This window comes from Ceratosolen solmsi, unplaced genomic scaffold (genome assembly GCF_000503995.2).
Source record: "Ceratosolen solmsi marchali unplaced genomic scaffold, CerSol_1.0 scaffold6, whole genome shotgun sequence".
In the NCBI taxonomy this organism is placed as follows: domain Eukaryota; kingdom Metazoa; phylum Arthropoda; class Insecta; order Hymenoptera; family Agaonidae; genus Ceratosolen; species Ceratosolen solmsi.
In genome coordinates, this window is record NW_011948414.1 from 1294808 (window position 1) to 1316132 (window position 21325).

At 34.9% G+C, this 21325-nt stretch overlaps 1 protein-coding gene across 1 annotated transcript in view; it reads right to left on the bottom strand.

Annotated features, from left to right (window-relative positions):
- FoxP (forkhead box transcription factor P) overlaps window positions 1-4242 on the bottom strand; it is a 375202-nt gene extending 370960 nt beyond the window's left edge. Inside the window, exon 1 of the mRNA XM_011506577.1 lies at window positions 4120-4242. Within this exon, the coding sequence (XP_011504879.1) occupies window positions 4120-4149 (30 nt within the window). The 5' untranslated portion in view covers window positions 4150-4242. The remainder of the gene's footprint in view (window positions 1-4119) is intronic.
- Window positions 4243-21325: the final 17083 nt, after the last annotated feature.

The following is a 21325-nucleotide window of genomic DNA, read 5'->3' on the forward strand; positions in this document are numbered from 1 at the left end:
GGGGTGGGGGGGGGTTTGGGGTGGGGGGGGGGGGTAAAGAGGGAAAATGGGCTAAAGGGGGTGAGAGAGGAAGGTAGGATGGGTCGAAGGATAGGTGGGAGAGGGGTTGGTGGGTGGGAGGGTGGGTGAGGGAGGGAGGGAGGGATGGAGGGAGGGTGGGAGGAAGAGAGAGAGAGAGAGAGAGAGAGAGAGAGAGAGAATGAGATAGCAGGTTAAGACGTGATTAATATAAAGTGGGTGGAGCTACAGAGTGAGAGACGAAGATAGACTTCGGCCGGAAGTGGCCGCGCAGAGACGGTGGAGGGGCAGGGAGGCCGCGAGCTGTACCAAGCAAGCGCGAAACGGGGAAGCTTGTGTGTTTAGTGGCTTGGACGAAATTCACAACCTCCACCCCTTCGTATGTTTCTGCTACCACCCCTATTTCCATTGTCCTCCTCAGCCTCCCACGCGTATGGCCGGGGGATTGCGTGTTGCAATGTAAGGAGATGCAAGCTCTACGTGCGAGTGCAAGATAAGGATGAACGTGAACGAGATGCATGTTTTACATAATTATGCATTAATTTAATTGACGATAACGTATTAATAGATGACATTTTAAACTTTATTACTAATATATTTTCTAACTCTCGGTGCGTTATAATATTCATGTTAGGTTAACATTGGCTAACTATGCTTGATCTATGATCAATACAACTTCGAACGAAATTCATAACTCGCTCAACTCGTATAGATAATTATATTTGTACATTTTGGAACAACTATTTCAAGTATGCTAAATATTTAGAAAAATCTTAAGATAAAATCATGATTTTATTTACATTTGGCCTACCTTGGAAAATTAATTTCTTATTTGATTTTTATAATAAGTGCCCAATCTAAATTTTACCCTGAGTCCATATTTCTTTTGTTATTGCACTCTAAGGCTTTTAAAATGATTATTCTTTCATACACTTCACGAATATACCAGGTACTATATAATAATGCCGAAAATGCGTTTGATTGTTAGAAAAAGTAATTATTTGTTGTTACCGGTAGCAAAAAAATAAATTTTCAATTTCGAAAATTCTATTAAAAATTGTGATTTGAAAATAATATAGAATATTCTTATTGAATATTATCATTCACCCACTACCGATAAAAAATATCGCATGAATATAAATGTTTACTAATATTTTATCGGACTCCGATTTTTCGCTTCAAAATTTTATAATTTTAAAAATACTAAATTATCGATGGAAGTGTGTAGAATTTTTTTTCAGATATCAAAATTGCATACTTAGCTATTCTTAACTATAATAGAAGTTCTCACACCATGAGGAAAAATACATAAAAAGCAAGCGAAGAAAAGGCTATGGAGCCATAAGAAGCGCATGGATGGAGGGTAATAGCAGTAGTAGTAGTAGTAGTAGTAGTAGTAGTAGTAGTAGTAGTAGTAGTAGTAGTAGTTGATCGGCACAACGGAGAAGTAGAAATGCACAAGAGTAGGAGTAGTGGCGGCCGCGGTGGCAGCATCTTCTAGCGATAGTCGAGGAGGGAGTAAGCGGAAAGTGGGGGAGGTTACCGAAGGGTTGACTTTCTCTCTTCGTTCCTCTCTCCTCCGACGGCTGTAGGAGTGGTGGTCGCGGCGGCGACAACGTAACAACCCCCACCTCATCGCGTTCCTTCGGACGCCCCCAAAGTGGAAAAGGGAACGCCTCTCGCACGTCTCTGCGCACCCGTCCGTCTCTATCTACTTATGCTTATCTCTTTTCGACCTCGGTATGTTACCGAAACTAGGCCCTTTATATTATATGCGTGAATTTTCTTGGGACTGAGGGGAATGAACGTAAGTGTCAACATAGCGAGCATTTCGGTATCGGAACCTCGGTTTTCTAATGCTTTACTTATTTCTGCTCGTACATTCCAATCGGTGGTGTATGAGATATTGTTGAAATATGATTGCGCGCCGAAAGTAAGGAAGAGGACGAAGGAAGTAATGGGGAAGTCTCTGTACTCTACATGGCATGCAGAATTTAATAGCATTCCAGGCGAGGACGTGACATCGCTGTCGTAGAAAATTTCTTCCTTTTGGTTATTTTTCTCTTTTCTTTTCTGCCTTTTAACGTATTTTTTATTTTCTTGTTATTAATTTAGGGAGGGCGTCTACGTAATTAGAATAGTTGAGATTATACTTCGCTCGGTAAGGCGAGATGTGTCGATTTTTCAGGGAACAGCCAGGGTTGTTAATGTACTCTCTTATTTTCCATTACTTAATTATCGATTTGTCGGTATCTGATGTATTAAAAGAGGTTATGGTATCCATACTCGCTATTATATAACATTTTAATATTTTAGCAAAGATGAACGTTTCAACAGAATTAATACATTAGTAAAGATATTTAAATTTTATATGTAAACGGATATTCCTAATGGTGAGATATTATTTTGATATATTTGAAGTATGAATGGCGTATACATTTATCGTTAAAGCACGATTCATACAAATTATGACATAATGGACTTTTTCAACAAAAAAAAAAATTCACTTCCCTTTATGATTAAACACATGCTAAAATTATACATATATACATTAATAGTGTGCATTAAAAATAATAATTATATTTTACATAAATATTATCATTATAAGAATGAATTTATATTTCTATGAAATTGCTCTTATGGGTATAGAAACCTATAGTATTTGTCATATATTATTTGAGATCATAAAAATTATAGTGTAATTTGTTGGATATAGAATATATTTGCAGCTTACTTGTATGCTCATTTTAGTCATACTACATAAATATAATAAATATAATAAATATGTATCGATTAAGATAATAAAATAAAAGGTTATACGTTTTGATATATTTATAATACGTTTTCAATTCGACAACATTGTTTATGATTGTTGGTTAGAATTATAAAAAATTATTTTAAGTCGTTAAAAAAAAAAAAAAAAAAAAAATAAAATAAAATTATCGATAATAAATAATTGAATTTCAACATAAACGCATGAAAAATAGAGAAAAAAAACATGAAAGTCAAGCATGTACTTCACGCTTACACTATTATTATCAATATAATAGTTGTTGTTATTACTAAAATAAAAATATTTAAACTTGTTTGATAATTCGAAAATAAATGAAATCGCTTGATATTATTAGAAATATTAAAGTAGGGAATAAAAAAAAAAAAAAAATAAAAAAATAATACATAAATATATATGATATCTTAATTTATATGGTCTAGGAAAAGATCGAAATATATTATTTAAAACCAAATAAAATACAGTATAACAAATTATTTAATAGCAATTACATAAATACATAGAATTATAATACTAAAGTACGCACGCGCGCTGCACGCATATACGCCTGTATCTATCCCCTTCCACATACACATATTTGAATAAAATAAAAAAAAAAATGGAAATACATAAATTAGTCGCTAAGGAAGTAAAAATTTAACAATTTAAGCGTTGTTAGGGAAAGCATTAAAAAATGACATTATCACTGATGATACAAAAAATACCGAAATATGTTTGAATATTGAATTATTACTGACATATTGAATTCGTAAAACAAGCATTCTCACATTTTTACAAATAAATTATCTAGACAACGTCATAGGTACAAATGTATATAATAAGCATTAAATAAATGATGACATAGTTTGAGTTGGAATTACATGAAAAACAGACATAGTGTTTCCAAATAAAACGTATGCAGATTGAAAGTGAGAGAAACATGAACGGGCGGAAGAGCACGTGGGCTACGTCGGCATCCGAATTATTGTACATATTAAAAATATTGCAAGTTGAAAAGTAAAATGACTTGTCATGGATAGATTCGTATTTACGATTAACCGAATACGTAGTTACATAAATAAACTGAGAGAAAGAGAGAGAGAGAGAGAGAGAGAGAGAGAGAGACGTGTAGTGGGGGAGCGTGCAAGTGCATAGATATTTTGTGTATTCACAGCGTATATATGTATTCTGATTTTGAAGCGGGTGGCACACAATGAAAGAGCGGGTAGTGGCAGGCAGATAAGACAGGCAGGCAGACAGGCGGGCAGGCAGGCAGGCAGGCAGGCAGGCAGGCAGGCAGATAATTGTAGAACTTGAATTTGTTGCACTACCTGGACGGGTCTCCAGCGTGGCTCCAGCATGTCCCTCTTTCTCGTCGGTTCCCTCGTGGCTGTCTTTGGTCCTTCCGTCTCTCAATCTCCGTATTTTCTCCCCTTCTCCCGCGCCCCTGTCACCCACACACCCTCTCACGCTCTCTCCCTCTCTCTCTCTCTCTCTCTCTCTCTCTCTCTCTCTCTCTCTCTCTCTCTCTCTCTCTCTTTATATATGTGTTTGTCTCCCTCTCTCTCTCTCTCTCTTTCTCTCTCCGCTGCCTCCTCCTTCTTTTTTCAATCTATTTCGTTTATTCTCTTTTTGGTCCACCCCCACCGGCATCCACTAAATGCCAACGACGTAACACCTCTACCCTTATTCTCTACCTTTCTTCCTCTTCTTTTCCTCTCTCTCTTTCTGTCTCTTTCTCTCCGTTTTTTTTCCCTACTCTTTAGTCCGCCAATACAAAGTTCACCAGACCTTAGTTTCGCAGACTGTCAGCCACGTGAATGATCTTGCGCACAACAAAGTATCTTTCGACGTATCGATGCTTATTACCACGTATGCACATCTACATTCATCTACTTATCTTCCCCTCTCTCTCTTTCTCTCCTTCTCTCTCTTTTTTCTCTCTCTTACCCCTTCTCTCTCTCTCTCTCTCTCTCTCTCTCTCTCACCCCTTCTCTTCTCTCTCTCTCTCTTACCCCTTCTCTTTCTCTCTCAATCTATCTATACGTCTCTCTCTCTCTCTCTCTCTCTCTCTCTCTCGCCCTCCGTCGGTATATAGATACAAGGCCACGGAGAGGCTGGGTGTGCGTGTGTTGTGGAAAGAGACGGGCCTCGGCAAGGGGTTGTCGTATAGCGGTTATCGCGCGCCGGTGGCTGCCGTCGCGACTGTGCAGCGCTCCGAGACGCCGCGGCAGCGCGAGGCCTCCCACCCTGGCACAGGCGCGCCAAAGGCGGCACACACCGAGCACGCGGACACTGAGTCGGCGCACTCGCCGCGCTCGCCGCGCTCGCCTCATCTCCCTTTGAGTCTGTCAGGTGGGACAGAGAGGAGGCGAGTCCGCGACAGCTGCGATCGTGAACCCTTCCCTTCGCCCTTCGACCCACATCTCCTCGTCAGCGAACAGGTAAACACTCGCGGGCTTTCGCATCCTTTTGTCCTAATGCCCGTTTTTAAATCGTCTCCAACGCGTTCAAGCAGAGATTAACCTTCGGCCCATCGCTATCATCTCTTGATTATCATATCGAATGCATTATTGTGCGACTTTGCACCGATGGGTTGACCATCGCTTACGAATTTCAGATCAATGCATAATCGTAGAATCTTCAGTGTCGTGTGACGATACGAGGACATTTGTAAAGAAGTTTTTATGAAATACTGGCTGTTGCAAATTTTGTCAAACTCACCCTTTGTATGCTTTATACACCACTTTTTAACCATTAATATATTTATGTATCAAACATGCGAATAAAATGTAGCTTTTGTTTTAATTTTAAAACGACATGTTCCTTAATACCATTTTCCAAGCCGGGATTAAACGTGTTCAGGATTTGTTAAATTTTCGCGAATATCCCCAACTTGATGGGAGAGCGTCTATTTCCAAGTCATTTATAACTTTATAAATTATGGTCGAAATTATTTTTGAACAACGCGATATACACTATAGGTGTATAGTTTTTAGGAAAAAGTACGTTTTACGGACTACTTATAATTTATAGAAAAATCTTATAGTCGCCTTTCAATCGTTAAATAGAAGGGGAAATTTATATTTATTAATGTATATGAAAGATGTCTCCTTTCTTTCCTCGACATCAAGAACCGCAATATTTATATTGCTATGTTGATGACTATGTTTTGCATGCATTAAATAATACAGTTTAACAATTATCGAATGACGTTTACGAATACATGGGGTGTTATATGAGTTTTATGCACGAGTTTTATCGATCTTCATAATAGAGACATTATAAGTTTTATAATATAATCATAAAATTGATTTAAAAATTGGATCAATAATTTAAATTAGCCATACATTTTCGTCGTAAGAGCGATTAATTTGGGTAAAACTAACGATGAAATCTTCTTCTTAACTCAATTTCATGCTATTTAGATAATTATTTCAATAAATGATAAACAAAGTACAAAGATTGTTATACTAAGTAGTCTTAATATGTGTAAAAACTCATTGAAGGGAATAAAGGATTATAAAAGAAAATGCATCGTTTTATAATGAGTAAAGAAATGATTATGTCAATTCATAGAAGATGAAATATTTACTTAATAATATAAAGTTTTTCTAACTATATGATATATATAAATGAAATTGTTTTTCCTATTCAATGGAAACATCTACGTGAAATATCTATCCCATTATATATACGTGTGTGTGTGTGTGTGTGTGTGCGTGCGCACGAGTGTGCGTATGAGTATACACATATAATATATATATATATATATATATATATATATTATAAATAATAGAATGGCAAACTGAAATGAGTAGTTATAGTGAGAAGGTCATTCGAAGAAAATTTATCATTTCATATGTTATCGATTGGTCATATATAATCTCATTCAATTCTTATAAAAAGTCTCGAAACTCTGTCTGTTAATCCATTGGCAATTTCGAAAAAATAACATGGACCAATAGGTTTGAAGAGGACCGAGTAACCACTTAATACACATCGCGTCTGAAAGGTCTAAAACACGGTTGCGCAATCGACCTACATTTATTCCGGCTTTGATCGTCCAAACTAAGTTTCGCCCCTCCCCGCCCCGACCCTCCAGCGCGAGCCAGCGTAACAAGAGGCTCGCTGTCGATATCACTGGGAAGCGTGCGAGACACACTTCGCGCACTCGCCGCTTTTCATGCTTTGACGCGAGTACTGACATGCAAGAAATATACGGCATCCGAGAACAACACCAAACTATACGAGGAGGTACAAAGACAGAGCCGTGGTCCATTATGACTTGTATAGAGCTGTGTTGGCGTACGTCGGCATATATGCGTATTTCCTCATTCGATACTTACCTGACACTCGATGACGTCGCGTCATCTATTCTTGCCCATCTTCGACGTCGAGCCTGCGCGAGTTTGGCTAAACTTCCGTACACTAGACCGAGGTTTGCTCTTCTATTTATCGTTTGCTTCTTGTTATCGAGTAAATGTTATGAAGTAGTCGGTCTTTGTATTCCGCGGTTCTATATTCAAATTCGTTTGTAGTTGTATTCATTTATCATACCTATTCTATGCTTATTTATCCAATTGCACACTTTATCATTGCGTAGAGATTTCTTGCTTTGTTTTTATTTAATTATGTTATTCTTTTATTTATTTATTTATTTATTTTTTTATTATATTATGGAATAGTATTAGGGAGTGAGTAATTATTTCAAATTTATATAATTCAAGAATGAATTTGATGGGTAAAACGTGGCGGGGTCGTATCGACTGTTACCGAAAATTCATCGAAATAAAATTTGATGATTAGAGATGTAAAGAGCAAACAAAAAACTATATATACGCTAGATACCGCTGAAATTCTTAATTAGAGTTATGATATTTGCGCATAAAATTCGATAAAAACGCGATATTTGTTGTTGTGGCACAAAAAAAAAAAAAAAAAAAAAAAAAAAAAAATTTAAGCTGCTTATTATTCGCCATAGAATTAGAGGGGCATGAATAAATTAGACGAAAGTGTGAGGGAGAGGGGATGGGAGAGATATGGAATCAAATCCTTCGTATAACGAGTGGATATAGTGGACCGGAAGCGATCGACGGCAGCGTCTCATAAAGCAATCGCCTGTCACTATTTGCAATTTTTCGGCTTTATTTTCGAGTCCCACGTGCCGCACGCAGCCACAATGGCGACGCGAAAAAGCAGCCACTTTCTCTCGCTTGGACGCGTTGCAATTTGTTTGCAGTGGAAAAACGTCGCGCGAGAAGGATAGACGGACGGATTGTCAACAGTCGTGCGATGCAGCATCCACCTGTTGATCCGCACTCGAATTTAGCGATGGATTTTATCCCGCGGGTCATTTTCACCTGTGCGTGCGACTCGCAGTTGCCGAGCTTTGATATACATATTGGACGAGTAGGTAATGGCCCATCGGCGGTGCATCGAGTGCGCGTGAGGAGCCAAGTTGTTTTTTTTTTTCGTTTGTTTCTTTTTTGTTATTTTTTTTTGTTTTGCTATTCATGTATACGTATCGACGGAAACGGCGGAGGGGAATTATTTTGAGAGTAAAAGCACTAGAGTGGAGGCAAAATGGAGCTATGGAGATTTGTATTCGTTTGCACTTGGCGAGCGTGAGAAACTACGGCTTTTGTTTGTACATAAATTTATTTTCCTGGATAAGTAATTGCACGATCATTTTTGGCGAGTGGTATACGTGTGCGAAAAACAACACTGAAGTTTTTACGAATTTCTATTTCGCAAGTGTGTGAAACAATGTCCAACCTTACTCTTGACGCAATTGTTTCGAACGAATTGTCGACTTTAAATTATAGGGAGCAGTAATATTATTATATAGTAATTATAAGTTATTATTAAGATATATATTGCGTAAGTGTATTCGTGTTTTATACAGCTTTATGTAAGAAACATATTCAATATTCCAATTACACAACATCGCTGAACTAAGCCGAATGTAAGCAAATTTGTCGTATACTGTTATTTAATTTAAACGCCTGTTAATTAAATTACCAATACAACATTCAATCATCAATTTATTGATATTAAAATACAATGTGTTATTCGTTTTTAATTTAAACCCGCCTATTCTTCTAATAGCAGAATAAATATTTATTGTACACTTACGAATAAACAGGAAAGCGAAAAAGTAAACAACAGTATTACAGAATATACAAGCAGACACAGCTCGAGCTTTCGTTAATCTATGTTTACAGAATGCCAAATAGTTCTTTTCTGCAAACAGGATAAACAAAACTCAAGTAATTTCCGCGAAAGCTATTATAGTATTGAAAACCATATAAGCAACCGCGGATATCAACCTTTAAAAATCCCCATCCTGTTCCACGTTCCAAACCCATCGGCCACGCTGTTGCTACAACTGCTCGTGCCACCCTTTCGCTAAGTCGCAACAGCTGCACAGAGCCGAGCCGATCGCAGTACTTAAATAATGCCCTGTTGATTTTTGCATAATTCATCAAGGTTGTTTGCGTAGGCGACCCTCTCGCGTGCCATGAGCCGACAAGTTCGCGGACGTCGGAGGCTCTACGAAAAAGGTGACGATTAGCGTGCGCGGTCCTGAAACATTTATTCGCGAACGAGAAAGTACGATTCACGCAAGAAAATACGAGTTGAACTTGGGCTATTACGTTTACCGATGGCCTCTCCTATCTGTAATTTCAACCAAGTTGACAAAACGATAAAATTTTCGAAATAAGCAAATTATTGCACAAATAATGGCAGATTATACTCTTTGCCGTTGTAATTGAAGTTGACAAGTTGCAAGTCATCAAAATTTTGTCTGTTTCCATGCAAATGTACGATGATTAAAAAATGTCATAATTTCATGGAGCCATAGATTTTCGAGCCATAGATAATCGAATCAATTATATAAAATCCGCTATAACGTCAAACTCGATTCTCGAACTTTCGATTACACGAGCGTACATATTGCGATGGGTGTGATTCGTATTCCCATTAATTATTCAAATTTTTCACATATATATTTATAACCATACGTCTCAATATTTTTAAGGAGTATATAAATTTCAAATAATACGGCAGTTGACTCTGTTAGTCATAGTACAAATAGCGTTTCAATAATTATTGCTGTAGCATAATAGTGTAGAAAAATACACAATGTAAAAGCAGAGTAGCTAGTCTCGAAGAGTAATTTAAAATATGTATTTATGTTTGCCTACGTTCGCCCGTCAATGTATACACATTGTCAATTCTCATAAATAATGTGTACACTTATAAAATAATTTTTATAAAGAACTGTATTTGGAGCGATAAATTGTTACGATTGATTTACACCAATCTTTTTGATGAAAAAAAAAAGAAAATATATATACGAACAGTTGTTTATTACTATGATAGTGTATTATAATGTATATACTGTTCATTATAAAATGACACTATATTAAGGAAAGAAAATTTTCGAGTAATGAAAAAAGCACTACTTACAGTAACATATTAATATGATATAAGCAATGTTTTGCATAAAACGAATGTTTACGAATCATGATAATTATGAATTTACGAATTTGAAAATGCCGTTTCTTATCATATCTCAATTTTAGTTGACTTTCAGTCATTACATAATATATTCCATAATAACGGAAAGCTAAATAATCCTTATAAGAAAATAAACTTTGCGCTTAGTAGCAATGCCTTTTTATAGCTTGTTTATAGCTTTTAATGAAATTCACTAGCACGCGACGCATGACACAGACACACACGCATCAACGTACAACGAACTTTTACACGAGATATCTTATATTACACAAAATATGCAAGAAAACATTATCATAAAAGCATTCTTATCATTTCTTCATATTTTCCATTAATTACGAAGTATTAAAGCATTAGTTTAACCTGCAATTACAAAATAATAATATAATTGTGAAACCCATGGAATTATGGAAAAATAATAGTGTGTAGTAGTAATTGGCTTGCCGCGCTAACAATGCAATTGTACAATAGTACAGTTCGTAAGCCGAGTGCAGCTCTTCCATAAATTAAATATAAATAAAAAGCGCTAATAAACGCTAACACAAAATTTACGAGCTGGCGATAAAAGTGGCGAATAAAAGTAGTGGAAAATAGTAGAATATTTGCGCGTGGTCCCTTACCATGGACTCTTGGGCTCATTCGTCGTTCCATAAAACTTGCACCCAACTCGCACGCGACTTGGCCTCTCGTTGTCACCTTCGAGTGCGAAACCCAATGGTCGTCCTGTGAGAAGAGGGTACGTAAGTAAGTTCATGTGCACATTCACCGCTCTGCAATAGTTGTTTACCGGAATAATACTGATCGATAAGACTCGTCGGGTGGCATGTCGAGAGAGAGAGAGAGAGAGAGAGAGAGAGAGAGAGAGAGAATGAACGGTGTAGGGATAGAATGTCATTAACCAACCTTGTAATTTTGTTCATTTGACCGCTTATGATTTACCAGATGAGTCTTACCGCAGAATTTATCGTTTGGTCCGACCGAGTGGATGCATCTGATTTACCATTTGTTATTCGCGGAATACGTTTAAAAATTGGTATCGAATGGTTGGCTAAATAAACTTTTCTTTTCCAACATCAAAAATCGCCAGTTTAAAATTACTAGTCTTAGAACATTCGTGAGTATGTGTTTACGTGATGGGAGAAGAGTCAAATTAGTCTTAATAATGCCAAAGTTGTTTTAAATGTGGAAAATTGATTATGAAATCGTTATAAATAGTAGAAATACGATACATGTAGTGTCCGGAGGGACTCTAAAATTCCAGCAGAAGATTTTGAGGATCGCTTATAGCGTGAATTCATCACTGACAGATGCCACATCGATTAACGTTGGCACCGTCAGCACATTGCGATTTGTTCGTTGCCAAAACTCCCGCTTGTTTCGTGTGTCATTGTTTCGCGAATCAAGGCATCCAACTTGATATCGCAAAGCGCCATCGGCAATACATCATTATCGTTATTGTCACGAATATCATTATCATGCTTATTATTATTATTACTATTATTATTGTTGTTGGTTTGTCGTCGTCGTCGTCGTCGTCGTCGCCGTCGTCGTCGTCGTCGTTGCTATTTCAGCTTTGAGCGAGGCTCTCAAACAGTCCTTTTTAATTATCTAATATATCTAATTATCTATAAAGCATATTTAATCAAAGAATTTAAAATAAAATATCTTTTCTAGTAGTCGATGTCCATTGATAAGAATATTTATTACATAATACCATTGTTTTTCAAATATTGTTTCAGCAGACATCTCGATTCACATAGAACGCGAATATTGGAATAAGAATAAACTGGCAAACAGTGATTGTCGAGAAGAAAGCTCAAAACGACAATTAAAGGAAGATGTATACTCGTCGGTTATTTGCAATTGAACAATAACCGAGGGAACGGAACGTCGATATATATAGGCGAAGGAAAGCTGGCGATTCTTCGAAGCTTATAATAGAATGAGAGAGGTGGACGAGGAAGGGAGACTCTAAGAAGGCGAAGGGCAGCGGAGTGTGGGAGAGAGGATTATAGAGCTTTGCCTGGATATCAATTATAACCAGAAACAGTTATATTCTCCGAGCTTGCTGAAACCCTTTTCTACTGCCTCATCTATACCTCTCCCTTTTTATTCTACACTATCTTTCGCGCTTGCGCACATTTCCAAAGCATTTCTAATCCTCTGTAAATTATATTATTTTCACTGTTTGTTTACCGACCCTTCCTTTTCCAATGCCTGTCTACGTAGGATTTGCGGTGACTTTACGGCTTTCAAGAACTGTCTCTTTCTCCTTCTCTACCTCTTTCTCTTTATCCTGTATACATACGCTTGATCTCTTATGCCGCTGTCTGCACTTGCCCATAGATTTCACATTATAATTATTTTTCATGACCCTTCATCTATCTAATTGATCTGCTTTTTTTCAAGCATTTGCATTATTTTTTTTTCCCCATTTTAATATGAGTATTATAATATTAGAGATATTTGTAATAAATAAAGTGATACAATAAATGACATTAAAATAAGTAACAATATTCGATTACGCATAAACATTTTTTAAACAATTTTGCATTGTAAAAATCTGTATATATATATATATATATATACATATATATACTAATGGTTATATCTCGGTTTATAATTTGTAATTAAATACTTAAAATGATTCTCATTCTCTCTCGCTTTCTCATATTATTATGATTCACCGTCCATATACTTCTTACTCTAATGAGCCATTTAGAAAGTTTTACAGATTACTTCATAGTGATCAGATCCATTAAAGACTATGTAAAGTGTTGAAAACACTTCATACGTGCAACAAGAAAAAAATTAATTTTCTATTTATTAAATATATATTCGTCGTAAAATAGTTGTTTACAAGAGAGTTAATTTTACTTCTACCAGACTTTCATGCCAACTTGGTGATCCTATTTTTCAATAACGAAATTTGAGTATGATCTTATCAATCATTTTAATTTTTAATATTAATCATATAGTATAGAAATTTCTTTAGTATACTCATACATATTTAATGAAATTAACAAGAGAATCATATAAATTATACGGATTATGCAAAAATCAATTATTTTTTAAACAATGTATTTCATTATCCATTTAGCTTATATTTCTTTATTACTATGGTAGCTGTGCATTGGCTCCGTCATGTTAAGGAATCAGGTCACGCTCATTATACGCCACATTTCTCTTTCTATTTTCTCCTCTATTTGTCTCCGCCCCTCCCCCATCCCCCTCTTATTTTTCTACGTATACATACATATTTATATATATATATATATATATATATATATATAATTATTAAAATCATATATAAATTTTTTACATGTAATTTTTATATAAAAATTTTAAATAAAAATTATTTAAATATGCTAATAAGAAAATAATTTATTAATCTATTGATTTAAATAGAGGCATAATAAACATACCTAATAATATTTTTAACAATACTACATTCATTGAATAGCAGTGCGATACATATTATTAATTAATGATAGATTGTTGTTAATTTTTCTATATTAATGATATACTCGTTTAATAAGCCATATGGTGCGGTAAGAAACGTATATCTAAAAGCAGGAGGTAATGATATTATATTCTAATTATAGTTTATATGCGAAGGGAGAGATAGAGTCATTATTTTTTACTTCTTAAACGTGGAATTCACCTGAAGCGATTATATAGCTGATTATGAAATTACCGATTGTCCAATTATATATATTTATTTTAAATAAACAAGAAAAAAATGAGACTATGAAAACTTAGATCGTTGCGAATAATTTTGGAGAATATAAAATTGATTATTTTATATATTATTATATATATAATGAGTGCCATTTCATTTATTAGAATTCAGAAATTCCTTCAGAATAAAATCGTAATGAATAATTGCTAAAAAGCATTAATAAATAACTTAAATTTTTGCATTCATAAAAAAGTTAAATTATTTTTTAAGAACGAATTATTGATTAAAGCAAAAAATAAAATCCCTTTATTTTTTGCCCTCAACCTATTTTTAAGAGTCTTTTAAATTTTAAGCCACTGGAGTCGACAGAATAAATAATGATTTTTATTTTACTATGTGTATGCATAAGCATAGCATATTATAAGCAAAATAAGGAACATTAACATCTATTAAAATTAAACAATAAACATAGCGCTCTGATAAATCTTCAAAGTATATGGGGAAAAATGAAAAACCGTTTGCGAAAACGACACTTCGAATGGGAAGGGAGGGCATAAAGTATTTGAAATTGAACATTATTTCAGCAGCAATAAAAATGATCAGAGTATATAAAGGCACAGAGAGGCCTAGAGACGACGAGCCAAGCCCTTTAGTCTTTTGCGTTTCACATTTCGATGGGATGGAGGCGACGGACAATGTTTCGCTTCGGCAGCGGACAAGAGGATGGGCGTAAAATGGAAACAGTGGAAAAATACATCTCAGTCGTGGACTGATGCGAGATACGTAATTACGATTCCATTGAAAAGTTCGTTGATGAATATGCTACGACTCGGACTTCCCTCTTATGCGTTAATACTGTGATCGCGGTCTCTCTTTGTTTTTAATTCTGTTTTGTATTAAAGGTAGATTAAATAAAAGTTTCTGTTAAGCAGAGAATAGGCATGATATATAATTTTTTCTTTCTGTATTATTTCTTTTTTTCATTCTTTTTGTGTTTGGGCTTTAAGATTTGCACGTTTCTAATGCGCTAAGATATTAAAGTACGGTAAAAGATGAATTTTCATTTGACATTTTCTTTCTTCCGAATCTTCAGTAATTATAATTACTATAAGTAATTATAATTATATGCCATTACAATATTTGATGTTTCATATCATATTTATTTACGCTGTTTTAACACGCCGATACGCGTTAGATCTTAATTAAAAAAAAAAAAAAGTTCAAATATTCACCAGTTTATCATTTAATTTACCATTCATTCATTCCTATTTTATATTATGAATGTTATATCTACAGATCAGGTAAACGTAATTAAATATTGAAACGAAATATGTATGGTCTCATTTTCTATAAAACCAGTTTTTCCATTTTATATTTATAAAAAATATGATTTTTCGGTCTATATATATATATATATATATATATATATATATAATGAGTCCCTACATTCATTAATTTCTAAGAAGACGAAACAATTTCATTTCAATGGCATTTTTATGGAAATGAAATTTATATTACCTTCTTTTAAATACTGACAAATAGGGGACAAAATTAATTAGACAATTAGGTAATATTATTTCACGATAATTCTTCTTAAGCATATTTTCAATATATTTTTTTTTTACTTTTCATCTTGCGCTTACATTTATATGAACATTGTGGCTTAAATACTTATTAGTCTTGTTAAACGCGAGTGTGCTTTACCCTTAATATTACATATTGTTTTTCTTTCTTTCTCTCCTCTCGCTCACATCTCGATTCAACGATCCACCGCTGACTTCCTTGTCGTTTTCCATAAACGCGCCTCTTTACCTCTCACCCCTTTATTTCACAAGTCCAGCGTCCGATAATTATAAAAGACTTCGAACAATGGGAGCATAAAGGGGCTGACGTACGCTTGCACGTCCGAATTCAGTAAATAATACGTGTCCATGCGCGGTACTATGCTCGCGGTATCCATTCGTTAAAAAAGAAAAGAAAAAAGAAGAAAAAAAGTCGACTCGGACGCATTGCCGCGCTGAGCGGACCTATTCTTTTGTGTGGCCAGCAAGAGCGTCATTAATTCGCTCGTTTCTACGTGCATTTATACCATTTTTCTCGCTTAATACGTTTTGTACTTGCGGCGCATAATACACCGAGGTACCGGACATTATGTACTGTCGTATGTCATGTAGTTTTCTGATAGGAAATGTACTCGACAGACTTTTTACTTGTGCGCTTATTACAGCAAAAAGAGATAGTTCGATTTAATGAGTTTTCTCCACTTTCATAAAGTATTGTAATTAATCAGAATTAATGCCATAGTTGCCGAGTCATTATTTACTATGTAACGCATTATCAATTTTAGTAATTTTTCGTTATATTAGTAAATGATGATCGTCGCAATATTGTTAAAAATTCATTTGCATCGATGTAGCTAATTGCATTTATTTAAGATATCAGTATATTTCAGAGATAAGTATTTAGTCGAAACGCAGAGCAAGTAATATTTCAATAAAGTATAAAAATATCTCACATACTATTTCATATTTATCATTCTCCAATATGTAAAGCTAATTTTCAAAATTAAACATAACATTATAATACTGTTACACGAGATTTTCCGTTAATCAGAATTCCGATGTTTATGAATTGATAGATGAAATTGATTTTAAAATAAAAGTATATAAGAATGTATTGTAAGCTATTAAAATGATTATTCTATCATTGTCGAAATTGTCGGTGTCGAAATATTTTATCAGTCGTGGCCAACATTGATCGATGCGCGACTCCGCATCGTTCCATCCTTTTGTCTTTGACGGATTTACTCGCGCTCGTAAATGAGCGAGTGAGTGAGTGAGCGAGCGAATGAGTGCGCGATCGAGGGAGGGAGCGGAGGGACGGGACAAGTACTCGGCAGGATCTCGTAAATAGTAAGCATCATTGCGGCATGACATTAGTCACGTATTTAAATGTAATTCAAGAGGCGGTCGTCGAAGGGCTCGGGGTCTTCTCAGCCAAGGAGAATTAGGAGGGTGTTTCGCGGGTCTTAAAGGATTTGCGCCCGCGAGAGGCCTCGACGACACAATCGGTGAGCCCAAGAACACGGTGACTGCAAGTACTTTACTCGAGGAGCACGTCCTTGTCGGGGATAATGTTTTTGCGACATGGGAACTGTATTAGTTTCGAACCCCGTAGACGTCGACGTGCACTGTATAAATTGATATTATTAAGCTCGCTATCCTCTATATTTTCCTTATTTTAGGCTGCTTTTTATTATATAGTGCTGTATATCGAGTGTGAAGGAACTCTGCCGAAGTCCTTTTCACGATCATTCATTCAATGTGTGACGATTGCAAAGTCTAGCGAAGCGTTAGAAATATGAAAAATATTGGTTATGTGAGTTTTAGTAAGTGTGATTTGTGAAAAGACTTGCTTATTAATTCTTGACCTTCTAGTTACACGATTTCAAGAAACTAGATAGCAGTTTAATTAAAAGCAAAATAATCGAGAAAATTAATGTTCAATTTTCTCCTCAATTTCTGATATAATGTTCGTTAAATTTGATTTGAAAGGAAAGCTTTGATCGTAAAACACATTATTCCTTGTTTTTCGTTACAGAACAGTGCACAAGGAAATTCGCAACTTTTCAATTTACTTCACTTGTTACGGCTTAAAATGGCACGCGATGGATATCAGATATACATGTATACTCTTTGCAATAATATGATGACCGATTTTTGTAAAAAAGCCCTTGAGGCTCATTGTAAAGCTCGAGTGCTGAAGTGCCGAGATTTCTGTATTATTTTTGAGGTGAAGATTGACGGGTGTCTAGATTTATACAACTTTCGTAATCAAATAAGCGAGTAATGGAAATTAGATATTTTTTCTCTCGACAAACATTTTAATTCCATACTAAAGCATTTTCTATTTTCTTTTTCGAAGATTTAATCAGTTTACGATATAATTTTTCATCGACTTGAATGGTCGGGAAATAAAAGAGCACATAGGCCACTTAAAATTACATTCGTTGCCAAATTTTTTTTTTTTTTTTTAATATATAATTCATTAAAATCTTATAAATATAATGCAATTAATTATGCAACTGTAAAAAAAAATTATACTCTTACTAACAGAATGTATTTAAAACATTATTATTTATATATATATATACATATATATATATATATTGGTTTTTTTTTTTAATGATTTTTATTATTTAGAAGATGTACACTTAATAAAATTTTAGCGATTCAACAATCAATACGTATATATCTATATGTGTATTCAAGCTAATAACAATGAAATTCTTAATAAAAATGAGAAAATTAATTAAAACGACTATTCTTAAAGCATTGATTAAAATTCTTGCGTTTAAAATATTTTACGTTATAGCAGTACGGTAGAAATTTAAATACCGGAATGACAGTTGAAAGGTCATCGTGACAAGTACCGAAAAAGTCAGAGAAAAGAATGTCGGAGTGGAATCGCGGAAAATCGGCGGAAAGGGTTGAGCTTGGCGCCCTGTAACGACGTAAGGGATTTGGGCAAGGGTTACCCTCCTTGTGCAACGTTTGTAGTCAGGAGCCGAGGGTGAATTTTCTAACTGATTTACGGGAAAACAAGGCTGTTTAATATTTCTCTTGTTCTCTCTTTCTACCCTTGGCGCCAGTGTCGACTCTCCCGAGCTCACCTAAGTTATTTAATCCGTTCCGTAAGCAAGAGCCGGGGAAGCTCGAATATTTATTAAAATTTCACACGACGCAGATCATGACCGCAGTTGTTGTCGTAGACAAATAAATTTCTACCCTCATTACAGTTTGGATTGGCGAAGAATCGGGTCATTCGGATTATTAAGTAGCCGAGGCCGCGACACAACTGTCAATGACGATGAAACATTTGCTCAACTCTTTTCTTGCTTCATCATTGCATTACCTTTCCATAAAAATTTACACTAAAATTTTTCGTCTAATCTCAAATTAAAAAAAGAACCTCTCGACTGCTCACATTTATATTCATAAAGGATAATGTAATAACAAATTATTTAATTGTAATATATCTCATTTTATTGAGATGATATAAGTGTGACAAATACTTCATTTTTATTGTTTAGTATTGATTCTTCATCGTTTCGTCATTTCAAAAATCATTATACATTTATGAATTATAGCACTAAATGAAAGTAAAAGCTTTGAAATAGTGAGAAAATAACGTAGTAATATTTAATTGTATAATTTCGTCAGTGTGTGCCTATTTTCTATTATTTGTATTGGATGAATAATCACCCTATAAAAAACTTTAAATCCAGAGAAAAATATATATAAAGTGAAATTTTAATTACAATCACTATATTCCAATATTTCAAGCTTTATTTAAATAGACACTCAATTCTTTAATAAACTTTACACTGACAAAAGTGACTATTACCTTTTAACCGAAAGACATGTAATGAAAATAATTAAGCGAGCACTTGCCGTCAATTAGACACTTTATTCTTAAAGTAATATCTGCGAAAATTAAAAGAAAAATACGACACGTTCATGAACAGCACCTCGACTTACATCGTTGTAACCCTTCGCATACACGAATTCTCGCGCTTCATCTTCAACGGGTATATAAGTCGCAAGCTCCTCTTTCTCCCCTTCTCTCTATTTGTCTCAACATTCTAATTATCATTAGCGCCGAGCGGACGGATGTCTCGTAATGTACCTCTGCATTTCTCATCTCGACGAGGCTTCCTCCGCTTCTCTTCTCGACTACGCTTTTCTCAGTCTCTCTTCTCCCAGCTCTATTTCATTAGCACACTGTCACCGCATTTTGGCATTTCGACTAGGATCATCGCGTTACTATTGCTCGCATTGTTACACGCTTGTATTGCATTATTTTTACAAAGATCAAGTAAATTTGGAAGCTTAGCGGTAAATTAATTTGCAGATAAGTGAGAATTCAAAAGTCGTCTTAGTATTAAAATGAAAACATCAAATGACGGTTAATGAAATTTTTTCAATAAGACTTACTTTATTTCAAATAATCGAGATATGTATATTTAAAATTAATACGAAAACATTTGGGATAATACGATGAATTTTGTATGTTTCTTTGAAAAATATGCGAAACTAATGTTATAGTTGTAACCAGCTCAAAAAATAATAAATATTATATTATCTATATAGTTGGCAAACATATATATATATATCTATATATATTATATTCAACAGTAAAATTCATATTTAAGGTTTAATATAAATTTCTTAATGTGAATATAAGTAAAGAATATTACAGAAACATAAATTAAAGAGAAATTTATGTACTACCTTCTTCAAAGAAGTTGTGACGCACGCTTGAATGTCAGCATATAAAATTTATTGTGAAAAAGAAGTGTCGTACGTTATGTCAGAGAAAGATATTTATTTTAATTATAGCGATCTCTAAATATTAAATCTGTTTTCCTACAGTTAATCGTCTTGCATTATAATTATCATTTACATTCTTAAGCAGCAATTAGAAAATACAGTTTTATAATCAATACTTTTATAATAGCCACTACTTTAATCTTAATACTTGAACGATGCCTTTTCAATAGCCGTATTAAAGAAATTTCTGCTCATCAACGAAAACAAAGCAATTAAGTTTAAAAAGAAGATGAAAGAAGAATGATAGTACACGTTATTTATACGATTCTATAAAATTATTTTATAATATTGTTGATAAATAGGGTGTTGAATTAGTACAAATGCTGACACAAATGATACAGGGAGCATAAATTTCTCTTTAATTATTAATTAATTATCTCTAAAGAGATCATTTTGGGAGCTTAGGAGCAACACGAGTGATGCGAAATTCTAAAATTCAATTTGTTAGAGATTCGGATGTGAGTGTTGATCGAGGAGCCAAGCGACTTAATCAGGAAAGACGAAAAATCAAGCGTACGGTTACTTGAATAGCAAAACACGAGCGGACTTCCGGATAAATTTGAAGATTAGTAGTGACCTACTCGAGTCGCGCGGACTCGGTCTTAGCGCCCCGGTCGTATGCCAGTGTTCATCATCCGCGGGCGTGCGCCGCTTAAATATAGATTAAATGCGGGTGAGCGTCTCACGGCGATTAGTTGGCTGCGCGAGCGTAACGGCGAAGAGTCGAGAGCTCGAGGGCAATTAATCAAGACTGGTGGGTGGCTGAGGCGCTCCCGCGAATGACAAATTTATCTAATCACCGGCACCGAGTCCGCGCGGCCCGCAGTGGTTGCTGACCGGCTATAAACAGACAGAACGGTGGCTCTTCTTCGGCGGCTCTTAACTATAATATCGGCCTTGGCATTTGTCTTTTGTTTGCGAGAGTCAAGCCTCATTGGG